A 13,073-nucleotide genomic window follows, 5' to 3' on the forward strand; every position below is an offset into this window, starting at 1 on the left:
ACTTCAGGGAGCATATGAAAATGAGGTTTCCAAAGGAGGCCTGCAAGAGGGAGAGCCCATGATCTGTCACACTCCTCCTTTACCAGAAGGCTTCCAGGCAGTGAAAGTGGGTGCAAATGGTGAGGTGGAGACACTGGAACAAGGTGAACGTCAGCCCCAAGAAGATCCTAATTGGCAAAAAGATCCAGACTATCAGCCACCAGCCAAAAAAACAAAGAAAAACGAAAAGAGTAAGCTACGCTACACTGAGGAAGGCAAAGATGTGGATGTCTCTGTGTATGACTTTGAAGAGGAGCAACAGGAGGGTTTGTTGTCTGAGGTCAATGCAGAAAAAGTAGTGGGTAACATGAAGCCACCTAAACCAACAAAAATCAGAAAGAAAGGTGGGTTTGTAAGCATATTTCTAAACTGCACTGGTTGTGACTGCACCTTGCAATACAGTTGAAGTGATTGAGCAGATGCAAATGGGAGTAAAGCAGGCATGCTCAGTGTCACTTACCGTTTTGTATAAGAGCTCTCAGCTCTGTTTTCTGGGCAAACCTACTCTCTCCTGTCTATAGGCTTGCAAAGGAGCTCATTTGCCTTGTGTGATGCTGTGGTATTAGTATTCCCATATCACTACAGTTGAAAAGGTTCTGCTTGTTGCTGTAATGCATATTCAAGAGATTATTGTGTACAATAAAGTTTTACATTCAGGAACCAGTGGTATAATTAGTTTTTGGGGGGCGGAGTTCCTAGCTACGTATTGGGTAGAGTGGATAGCACAAAATCCAGCAATGTGTATGTTTGACTTTTCCTTTCCAGAAACTTAAAACTGTAAATTAAGAAACCCTTTTTAGAGTGGAGTGGAGCAAGAACATTAATTGCTGGCATACTAATGAAAATTCAAGACAAGCTAATCACTGCCTGTATTCCTAACAGGAATTACAGTCGTATTTAATGATTTTTTTAAAAAATGGGTTCCTTGTAGTAGTTTAACCTCCAGGAATTTTTCTTTTTCCCTGCTGACTTCTAATGTAATACGGTGCACCATGGTACTGCCAAAAATAAAAGTGACTTCCTTCATGGCTAGGTGTAAAAAAGACATTCCAGTGCAAGCTGTGCAGTTACACTTGTTCACGTCGTTCTAACTTGGACTGTCATATGAAAAGCCACACTGATGAACGACCACATAAGTGCCATCTCTGTAGCAGGGCTTTTCGGACAGTCAAATTACTGAGGAAGCACCTCCACACTCACACAGGTACTCGGACCTTTGTGTACATTCTTCTAATAGAATCTACTCTGTCTTTATTCTATAGGCAGGTTGGGTCTATCTGAATCTGTCAGATTTCCTCTATGGGCAAGCTGGAAAGGAAGAAACTATGCAATGCTGCTCTCTTTCTTTATTATTTTTTTTTCTTCCCCTGTGAGAGCAATTTTTCACCTGACCGTGTTAGGTGCAAAGCTCATTCTGTACATAGATACAAAAACTAACTCTGGGATTGATCCGAAGTTACTTAAAGCTGTAGAAAACATTCTGATTGTCTTGGGTGTTATTAGGGCCCTCAGTTTGCTGTGTTCTGAGATTTGTGCTGCCATTGCTTCCTATGGAAAAATAAGGTGTAAGGTGAGGCTGCAGCTAAACAGAAGGCAGATGGAGCAGAAAAACAGAGAATAGGTTATAAACTGGACCAGTAAAACATGTAGGAATGAAAGCATGTTTCCATTGTTCCTCACTTAAGTTTCTGTTACAAAACTTAATATAGGAGTAATTTCATAACTGTCATCAAATTTAAACAATGTTCTTTTGACCCTTCTGCCAAAAAAGTGTAATTCACGTTCTTAGCTTTCTTTTCATACCTCTGCATTATCTAACTGAATGGTTTGAAATTTGCAAATAGCCAAGTGATAAGAAAATAAGGGAGTTTGTTTCCCTCATTGAAGGCATGTACACTCTCTAGCAGTATCTTCCATCCATTGGCTGCTTATACAAAGGCTATGACGCCTGCGTGCCATTTGCTGCTGTAATCTAATCTTTCAGAAGAAAAGGAACTTTGCTAATTCATGGTGGGGGGGTGGAGAGGGAGAAGCTGTGTCATATTTTTTGCCACTAAATCTGAATGTCCCCATCTTCCTGTTTTCCTGCAAATGATTAGGTACACGCCCTCACAAGTGCCCAGATTGCGACATGGCCTTTGTGACCAGTGGAGAGTTGGTTCGGCATCGCCGCTACAAACACACCCACGAGAAACCATTCAAATGCTCAATGTGTGATTATGCTAGTGTGGAGGTATGTTAATTGTCACAGTGCCAAGTACATGGTTGTATGCTTCAAGACTTATTCATCATCTGTTACAAACTTTCGTCCTTGACCATTTTTGAAAAGCCTCTGAGTAAATGGGTTATGAATTACAGAATCAGTAAGGTTGGAAGGGACCTCTGGAGATCATCTAGTCCAACCCCCCTGCTCAAGCAGGGTCACCTAGAGCATGTTAGACAGGATTGCATCCAGGAGGGCTTTGAATATCTCCAGAGAAGGAGACTCCACAACCTCTCTGGGTAACCTCTTCCACTGCTCTGTCACTCTCACAGTGAAGAAATTCCTCCTCACATTCAGGCAGAACTTGCTGTGGTTCAGTTTTTGCCCCATTGCCTCTTGTGCTATTGTGTGGGACAACTGAGAAGAGTTTGTCCCCATCCTCTTGATGCCCTCCCTTCTGATACTTATACACACTGATAAGATCCCCCCTCAAGCTTCTCTTCCCCAGGCTAAACAGGCCCAGCTCTCGCAGCCGTTCCTCAGAGAGCAGATGCTCCAGCCCTCTGATCATCCTCATAGCCCTATGCTGGACTCTCTCCAGTAGCTCCATGTCTCTCTTGTACTGGGGAGCCCAGAACTGGACACAGTACTCAAGATGAGTCCTCCCCAGGGCTGAGTGGAGGGGCAGGATCACCTCCCTCGACCTGCTGGCAACACTCTTCCTAATGCACCCCAGGAGACCATTGGCCTTCCTGGCCACCAGGGCACATTGCTAGCTCATGGTCAGCTTGTCCACTAGCGCTGTGAGGTCGTCTGCACAGCTGCTTTCTGAATGAATTAGGTCTGGTTTTTTTTGGAAGCAAGTGATAGGGTTTCCTCAGTTGATGAGAAACCTATTTGAGGATATTTGTGCACCAAAACCCTAGGTCATTTCCATTTCCTCTTTGGAGACTGTAGTTTTCATTGTTTTTTAAAAAGAGCAGTCCTTTAAGATGAGTAAAGGAGTTGAAGGAGGCAGGTATGTGCTGGGTAGAATGTACTTTAAGACTAGAGATGCTCTCCAATTTTAAAATGTGCACTTTGCATCTTACATATCTGTTGATAAAGTGACTGTTGCCAAAATGAATGGCGCTTTCCCAAATTAGTGAAAAACAGCTTTGCTAATTCTAAGAGGTTATCTAATTTGCTTGAGGAAATAAAGCTTACTTGAATGTTCTACCCTGTGCCCTAAGCAGCACTGTTGCTTGTGCTGCAGGACAGCTTTTAAAATGTAATAAAAACTACATTGCAAGATGGGGATAGGAAATCTGAGCAAGGTCAAGAACAAAATTTTTAAAAACTGATCTGTGCAGTGGAGGAAGGTTACAGTGGAGCTGTTGAACTGGGTGCTTAATCTTCGTTTATTTATTTATTTATTGAGTTTTCTGGGTGTGGGTGTTTCAGTTTGTGTGTGTATGTTTTGGGGGTTTTTTTTTGGGGGGGGAATGCTGGGGTTTTTGTGGGTCTTTTAAGTTTTATCTATTTATTTATTTATTTATTAAAAAAACAAACAAACAAAACCTTGAGCTGTGACTGCAGTGTTGTAATTCCAGGCCCTGAGGTTTGAAGTGCTGAATGCGTTGTGTTGAATGCAGTGCATGAATTAGGAAAGAATAAGCAAGTTGGTCCTATATGAGCCGGTTGCAGGGTTTTATAGACAGCAGTTGGTGCAGCTTGCTCTTACTGAAGCAGAAAATGCTTTCCGTTCATGTCTGCTAATTCTTAAGCTATGTTCATGCCTCCTAGATAATGGCAGGAGCGTTAAGGGATTAAGTCACCTTGATTGCAGGACTAGGGCTTTTTTATTGAGTTACTGATTTATCTTCTTCCTCAAAGTAACTGGAGGGCATCCCGGGAGGCACCCTGTGGAAGAACATCTGCAGTGTTCCTGGGTGCATGCTTTCCTGGAATGCTTTTTCTCTGTGTCTGTCCAGGATGCTTTCAAATTTTAGCTTATCCTCTGACGTTGAGTTGGTTGATGCCAGTAAGGTGAGTGCAGGAGACAAAATCCGGCTGCTTTGAATGTAGGAGCAAGACTGGGAATAAAGCTGAGAGGTGGAACCGAGTGGGAAAGGGAGTATGAGTGGTTACATGGCAGTGCAAGACTGGCACTGAAACAGGTTGGTTGGTTGGTTGTATTATTTTTAACCTTGCTACTGAAACAAAATGTTACTGTAACAAAATTTTTGACTGATTTCTTTTACTTTGGAAATCTTACCTATTCATGCTTACTAACTCCAGTCTTGCTCTTGGCTTTCAGGTTGCCAAACTGAAATGCCACATTCGTTCTCACACTGGAGAGCGTCCGTTCCAGTGCAGCTTGTGCAGCTATGCCAGCAGGGATACTTACACGCTGAAGGGGCACATGAGGACCCACTCTGGTACTGATGTCATGCTTTTAGCACGTTGTCTGTGTGCTGGTGTCTGAGTGCTGGGACAGTGCATAATGGTGCTCATGCTCGGAGTCAGCAAAATGAAGTATTCAAGTTTAATGTAAAATTATCATGAAGTCTGTAGCTGAAGAGAATGCACTGTTTATCAACATTAATAAATTCATAAACTGACACTAGTAATTGCACTGAGAAATGTGCTGGAGGATTCTGATTTTTGCCTTCACTGTGAGGTGACAGAATACAGGCCCTTTTTCAGTATGAAGATGAGCAATATCTTCTTTATTGATGTTTTACTTCCCACTGAAGGTTATAGCCATTTTTAGTTTCATTCTTGAGTGTAATTGCAACAGTGTCTGGATGCAGTTTGTGAAGATCCTTAGTCTTTTCTGTGATAGAAATAGGACTTTTTTTTCTAGCATGGAACACTGCTGGAGTGCTAAACTGATGAGGCTGCTAAAATTTAATGACAGAAATGTGCTTGTATGTATGAGCATTCAAAAGAAAATCTCAAATTTGATGTTCACAGTGTTCCAGCATCTTGCATGTAGGTCTTGAATGTGTTTCTCATTGTAAGAACTAATAATTAACTCATTTGCTCAAGAGTGAATTTGTTTTGTCCTTGTGTTGTAGAAAGATATTTACGGGAACTAAAACTTCTAGAGAAAGAAACATCATTGAGCTGTTTGCTGGTTTCTGGGGAGTTATTTTATTTTAGGGCTTTTTGATTAGATTTCTTGTTAATAAAAGTGCTTGTGCTACTTTTTTTCCTTCCGTTACTGTAGGAGAGAAGCCATATGAATGTTACATCTGCCATGCTCGCTTCGCTCGGAGTGGTACCATGAAGATGCACATTTTACAGAAACATATGGAGAATGTGGCCAAATTTCACTGTCCTCACTGTGATACTGTTATAGCAAGAAAGAGGGACTTGGGTATGTATCTTGGCAACGTGGCCATTAGCGAAGTTACTGCAGAAGGCTACACAAAACATGCCTTCCCAAAATTAGAGTTCATGTAACCCATCAGCTGTCTTCCCCCCGCTTTAACCTAGTAAATCCAGTAACTGCACAAAATGAAGCACAGGCTTAGAAGTGTGGCTGGTAATACCTACTTTTAGCCTTTTAGCTTACAGTAACTGCTGCATGCTGTACGACTTAAGGTCCGAGAAATTGGAAGGTCATTTGGCGTGACCTCCTATGTATTGGAGGCCATTAATTATCACCCAGATATATCTTCATCAAGCTGAAAGGCTTGAATTAGCCTAAACAATTTCATTTTTCAGGAAGTGGAGCTGTGTGCCACAGACAGGATAGGAGAGACTGAGTTGTCACAAAAGCCCTGAGTCCTTGCAGTAGGAGAGTGTTGACCTGGTGAGCAGTTCCCCATGATTCTAGTAGGCAAGCTCTCTTTTATGATATACAAGAAGGTGAAAAATAGTACTACTCCCAGAGCAATTGAAGATAATCTTCAAGTGAAGAAAAGGCTGAGATTTGGCATAATTCTGTCTGTAAGCAAAATATCAACCAGATAACGGGAAGGTAGGTTCTCCTTCATAACAAACAGATGTAAAGTGCTACAATGAAGGACACGTTGAGACGATGATACCAAGTGTCTATGAAGCAAACAAGTACTGATCTATAACAGGAAAAAACAGAATAGCTGTGAAGATTTTTTTTCATAATGATTGTTCAAGCTACAGCAGGCTACTGTTACCCTCTAGTCCTGTCACTTTGACTTCTAATCCTGCAAAAAAATCCTGTTTCCCAATGTATTGCCTGGCTTCTGACTGTATTCAGGCAATTCAGAGTGGTCTTAAGTGTCTTGAGGACAGTGCTGTGTTTTACCTTGACTTTACTTCATCTGTTGCATGAACTTCAATAGCAAAAATTTATGTTGCTCTGTCTTCCAAGAGAATCCTTACAGATTGTCCGAAGCAGTCCTGGGCATTGGTGATCTGGCTGCTATGTTTTTGAGATGGATTTTTGAAATAGTCTACACACTAACAGTCTAAGAATCCTGCTGTATTTTGCAGATAGTGAATTTTGAATATAAGTTATGTGGTATATCATCAAACAGTTTATCAAATGCAAGTGTATCAGCACAGATTGCTGATATTAACCAAATCTAGAATCCTTTAAAAAACCTTACTAAGCTTTTGACTAGACAGTTCTGTCAAGAAATTATGCTGATTGCTGTTAATTATAAGCCTATTAATTTTTTCATAGAATCTCAAATTAACAGTTTACGTTTCTCACCTGAACTCAAGAGTATACAGAGGGAAAGACACTGAGAGATTGTATACCAGGCTCTTTCACCCTTGGATAGCCGTGATGTGATTAAAGGCTCTGGTTCTTGCATTCCTAGGTGTCCATTTGCGAAAGCAGCATTCCTACATTGAGCAGGGCAAGAAGTGTCGATACTGTGATGCTGTGTTTCATGAGCGATATGCCCTCAAACAGCATCAAAAGTCTCACAAGAATGAGAAGCGCTTCAAGTGTGACCAGTGTGATTATGCATGCAGGCAGGTAAGCTGGTGGGACTGACACCCCTTAAGAGCATTCGAACAGGAGCTAAACACGTAAGCTAAGAAATCTTATCTGTTAAGTTTGACCAACTTTCAAAATCAGTGTTAGCTCTCTGACTTTTATTTATTTATTTTAAGGGCATGGGAGAGTTCAGTGGCTTTTGCTTTCTGCTGAAGTGCTCCCCTGTGGAGAGTATCTTTTAAGGGAGTTAAGTCACAACCTTGGCATATCTGTTGACAAAGAGCTAGAGTTGCTTGAAGGATGGAAGTAGGTAGGACCGAATATGCCATCAATCAGAGTGTGGTTGCACTCGGGCAGGACCGTCTTCTCCTGGGTGTTTTTCTTGGACTAAAGTGTTTGACCTCGTCTTGCCTGCAGAAATAAATTTCTCAGTGTCTACATCTGAAAGTTTTCAAGTTATTCTTTCTCTTTGGTTTGTCCCTACCAGGAGTGGCACATGATCATGCATAAATGGACCCATACTGGAGAAAAGCCTTATGCCTGTAGCCATTGTGATAAAACCTTCCGTCAAAAACAGCACCTTGATAAGCACTTCAAACGATACCATGATCCCAACTTTGTCCCTGCTGCATTTGTCTGTTCCAAGTGTGGTAAAACTTTCACTCGCAGGGTAAGGGAGTGTGTGTGTGTGTGTGTGTGTGTGTGTGTGTATAAATACATTTTGAGTTGTGCTTTTTGGCTGAATGGGGGTTTTGGAAAGGAGGAGCCCTGTTACTCAAAGAAAAGGGTGGCTGGGGCACAAGGCACAACACTGATCTTTTAAAAGGTGGCACTTGCTGCTCTCTGAGAAGAGGCTCTGGTATTGATACTGATACTGGCATGTGCTAGCAGTAGCATCATGAGCAGTAGGAAAACTCAACTTTATGAGTAGAAGTTAGTGAAATTTACCTATATTTGGTAAATATTTTTCCATTACAAAGAGGAAAAAGAGACAAGCAGTCAGAAATGTCTGTGTAAACACAGGGCCAGAATATCTGATCTTGATTTCAATGTGTGTTGGTTTTTTTTTTTTTTTTGTTTTGTTTTGTTTTTTCCCCATTCTGAACAGAACACAATGGCCAGACATGCTGATAATTGTTCTGGCCCAGATGATGGGGAAGGAGAGAATGGAGGAGAGACAAAGAAGGGCAAACGTGGCAGAAAGAGAAAAATGCGCTCTAAGAAAGAAGATTCCTCTGACAGTGGTAAGATTCAGCTCAGTACCTTCTTAGCATTACAGGCTTGTGATTCATTGTTTCTTTGTTAGCTGTTTGCCAGTTCTGCAGGTTTGGTTTGGTACCTGAAAGGCTTTTATGTACTCGATAAGGGGAAAAAAAATGATCGTGTATGTATGTACATAGAGGACTGTGTGTGTTTAGGAAGGATGGTGTGAATTCGGCTGTCCTGGACCTCTTCCGAGACTCAGTAGTTGGGGAAAAAAGTGCTGTGTCTGTTACCCTTTGCCTAGACTGCAGTTGTCTGTCTTGCATGCTCTTCTGAGTGTTAGTACACTGTCTGATACATTTTTCCAGTACTAAAGTCATGTTGTCCCCTGCTTTGGCCTGTCAGCTGCTGAAGTAGACAGACTGTTAGTTGATAAAAGTTGAGATCTGAGGAAAATATGAAGAAGCTCTAAAAAGGTAGGACCTGAAAAGTTCAATAAAAGAAATTTGTCTTTGAATGACTGCGTACAATAGCGCAGCACATGCATACCTCCTTGTACATAAGGAAGTAGGTGCTTACAGACATGAGGAAATGTCTGGAAAGCAGTAGTGCACAGAACAAAGAGATGCTAATGTGGGATCTTGTGGCAATAAAATCAATCCGTTCAGCATAATCTGACTGAGGGGGAAGAAAGCACATCATATCCAGAGTATTTGCAGTCTTTCTGGGATGTTGAACTGATCTTTTTTCAAGCCAGAAATGCACCCATAAGATGGCAGCGTATAGTTAACCCTGGTATGTTTGGCTGCTTTCTGTTTTCTGTCTTAATTTACTTGTGAGATTTGAAGTTGAGGCCTGGTATGTGTTATGACGCCTCATCTTTGTGGAATCCCAAAGACCAATGGCCACCTTTTTGAAGGTATTTTTCACTTGATAGTAATCATTTTTATCACACCCTGGTCAACAGTTGTGCAGCTTGGATATTTTTTGGGTGTCTCTCTTAACTGAAAAGTATTAGAGCCATTATTGCTGCTTCTAAGAAAATGAAATCTCTACAGTTCATTCTTCCCCCTCAGATAAATGGAAGTATGCCTCATGCAATGGCTCACCTCTTCATGAGGAAGATAAGCTACTCTTCTGTGCAGTGGACATGCTTAGACATTCTGGGGCAGTCATTTTACCCTTCTGACAGTCTGTTCCCCTTGACATCTTTTATTTTTTATTTTATTGTCTGATTTGGTTTTGCATGGAGTATTCTGGGCACATTGATGGTGCTAACTGGTAATTTCAGGGATGTCCTGAAGTATAAAACTTTGCGCCTTTAGCTCAATAAACCACAAAAAAATTGCAAGAAGTTAAAACTTGTCATGAGCACCATTGGACTGGAATCAGTTTCTAAGAAATGCAGTTAGCTGGCATGGAGGGGAGGTGCTATCATAAATCAGTTGGTGGACAGGGCCTCGTAAAATAGGCTGTTCTACCTCATAAAGAGAGGTCTTGGAGAAGATGCTCTTGGTCACTGATTGATGATCTATGGTATGTTGATGATCCTAGAAAGCATGGCAAGGTGTCTGCAAAGCTGTGTTCAACTGTGATGCTTAAGACCTCCCCAGTTCCATGTGTCTTTACTGTTTTCAACTTGACATTGAGGTCCTGAACACTAGTTGCGGTGTTCAGGAACTGCTACCCCAGTTGCTGATCTACGTTACAGAAAAAGATAAGTACAGTGCTGCTGTTTCTTGAGGGCTAGGAGACTTACTGTTGGATCACTCTTGACTTCTGGAGAGTTTCATAGAGGTATTGAAGTCACTGCCACCAAGTGAAATCATGTTTTCTTTCCCTTTCTGAATGGCAGTTTGTTCCCTTTAATGTAGGAGTAACCAACTGACTCTGTGCCACTAGGTTCTTAGCAAAGGCCTCATTCGCCTTCTCTGTTACCAGGGCCAGCTCCCTTCAGTTGAGGATTAAGTAATGGCTCTGTAGGTGAATGTGTTTAACCTCTTTAAACTAAAGACTTGCTTAATGCACTTCTTCGAGGATTTTTTTTTTCTTTTTTCCTAGAGGAAAGTGCTGAACCAGATTTGGACGATAATGAAGATGAAGAGGAGACAGCAGTAGAAATTGAGGCTGAACCAGAAGTTGAGCAAGAGGCTCCTGCACCACCTCCTAGTAAGAAACTAAGAGGAAGACCACCAGGCAAAGCTGCCACCCAACCAAAACAATCCCAGCGTAAGTCACTACTTGAAGCTTACGTTACAATGCTTGTTTGAACTGCATCTTCCTTGGATTTGGCAGCTCTCATCAGAGAACTCCTGCCCTCAAGTGAGCTTATTTAAAAAGTAAATAGCTGCACTTTTCTCTAGCTTGCTATGATCTTCCTTGTGCATGATGCTTGTTGCAAGCATTTCCTGGTTGTTAGGGAACGTGCCTGTTTCAGATCATGCAAAAAGGAGATGACAGTATTTGTTTTTCTTTCTTTGATAACATTCCAGTTAATAAGTGTGTGTGCAAACTTTCTTTCTTTTCTTTTTTTTTTTTTTTTTTTTTTTGGTCCCAGTTGCTGGGTGTCTGCTCATGTTGCACTTGCTGTTAAAGAAACTGTTACAAGAACCACCATAGTATTTTATGCATGTAGACTTTTGCAAATATTACTACAAGCAAACATGCTTCACACCTGTAGTTTGGAGCATAGCATAAATATTGCGTAGTTGCAACTCCACAGAGGTTTCTTCTTAAGCATAGAAATCAATAGCTATACAAAGTCTAAGTAAAATTTTAGAAAGTGCAGGAAGCAGCTCGTCCTTCAAGGGGTGAATGCTGCCTGGTGGCTTGGCTGTTTGATCAGTGCTCCAAATACAGCACATGTCCTTCCTAGGCTTACAGCCTGCAGAAGCATTTTACATTGACTACATTCACTAGTGTCACTGTGGACTCTGAATCTGACTGAAACTTTGCCTTACTCTAAGTGCAGAGGAGCTGATTTGAGGTGCACCTGTATATTGATAGTCTTACCTGATTACTCTGTAAAAATTGCTTAAATACTGTCTCATATATTCCTATATATCTTTTGAAATTTGCTGCTAAAACATCTTCACACAGGAGCCAGGGAGCAATGAGAGGCAGGCTGAATTATTCTGCCCTGAGGTGGGAATGTGTCCTTATTGGGAGCCCCTCCTTTCCTTTCTATGCAAAAGTCTAAGTATCTACTGAAAAAGTCATCTGAGGGAGGTGCATGCCAGCCCTGGAACCAGTAAAAATCTGTCATTTTCTTCCTTCTCCCCATCCCCTTTCTTTTTTGCCTTTCTAGCTGCAGCAATCATTCAGGTTGAAGACCAGAACACTGGTGAAATTGAAAATACTATAGTTGAAGTAAAGAAAGAACCTGATGCAGAAACAGTAGAGGAAGAAGAAGAAGCTTAATCTGCTGTAGTGGAAGCTCCCAGTGGAGACCTCACTCCTGAGATGATTCTCAGCATGATGGACCGGTGATGGAAGACGACTATACTGGCTGGCTGAACTGACCTAGGCTGTGTTTAAGTGGCTCAGATCTGTTTTTCCTTTTACCTTTTTTCTTGGCTTTGGGAAATGCATCATTTTAGACCATTTTACCAAACTTACTGGGAAATAAAACTTAAAATGACGTTGGAATGTGATTTAACTAGAACTTGCTGTTTTATGTTAGCATTACAGGATCATGGAACGTTAGGAAATATTTTGGAGTCCTTCAGGGTTTCCTATGAGATGCTTGATTAGTTTTGCTCTGAGCTGCATTGTAAAGCTGGTCCAAGGACAGTGTTTACATGCAACAAGTTTTAATAAACAAAAGTGGAAGCCTTGACTAGAGTACATGGTAAAGCACTCCGGACTTCCAGTTCCCAGAGTCCTTGAGCCTCCTTTTCTCAGTAGTGTTTGTAACTGTAAATGCAGACTTGAGAGGGTTCTAGACTTTTAAAATGTTTTTGCTTTTCCCCACCGACTAGTTCCGGTTTTCCAAGTCGGCTGCACACAGTACTTTTGGCATGCTCCAACTGCTGATTGAGTAAAGCGGTTGGATAACTTCAAACTGTGTAAGTTCTGGTTAGTTACTAACTTCGGAATGGAAGTCACTGCAAATGACATAATAGTACTCCTTAGAAAGAAATTCCTTAAAAGCACAAAAAAGCAGTTGCTAGACATAATTTTCAGTAGATGTTAGGTTGGCTAGGTGTCTCTGGTTCCTTTGAACTTGGAGAGGGGAAAAAAAAGTGTGTCTAGCGGTCAGTTTGTGAAATCCTGAGCAGGATGGAAGGTTGCTTCAGCAGGTGGAAGATGAAAATGCAAGGCCTTTCTGGCAAGGATGAGCCAGATCTGGCTGCAGAGGAGGGTGGATTCTCAGCTGGACAAGGAGTTTGTGTCATCAGAAACTGTAAGAGATGCTTCAGATGGAGACACTGCTCCGAAGGAAACACCATTTGCATGAGCCTAGAGCAAGAGAGGCTTTGTGGAAGGGAACTAAGCTGTCTTCAGGCACTGTGCTTTTCTACAACATGCGTCAGTACTGATGGAATAAAAAGTGTGGTAACAACTGCTGTTGCAGATGACTGTCTCAGTCCCCTCCTGTCTGTGCACAGTCCAGGACTTGTGCTGTAGCACCACCGTGTGCCAGGTGGGTTGCAGTGAGCGCTGTCCCTCCTCATGTTACAAACATGATGGGAAAAGAGGAGTACCGTG

At 41.7% G+C, this 13,073-nt stretch overlaps 1 protein-coding gene across 1 annotated transcript; it reads left to right on the plus strand.

The window, feature by feature from the left end:
• The first annotated feature begins 2,170 nt into the window (after window positions 1–2,170).
• LOC134149771 (transcriptional repressor CTCF-like) lies at window positions 2,171–11,783 on the plus strand. Its single transcript, XM_062592980.1, has 8 exons — window positions 2,171–2,272; window positions 4,542–4,662; window positions 5,457–5,606; window positions 7,039–7,199; window positions 7,648–7,830; window positions 8,269–8,401; window positions 10,425–10,592; window positions 11,671–11,783. Exons 1-8 carry the CDS (start codon window positions 2,171–2,173, stop codon window positions 11,781–11,783), a joined length of 1,131 nt encoding a protein of 376 aa, XP_062448964.1.
• Window positions 11,784–13,073: the final 1,290 nt, after the last annotated feature.

The sequence above is a fragment of the Rhea pennata genome, chromosome 21 (genome assembly GCF_028389875.1).
Source record: "Rhea pennata isolate bPtePen1 chromosome 21, bPtePen1.pri, whole genome shotgun sequence".
In the NCBI taxonomy this organism is placed as follows: Eukaryota; Metazoa; Chordata; class Aves; order Rheiformes; family Rheidae; genus Rhea; species Rhea pennata.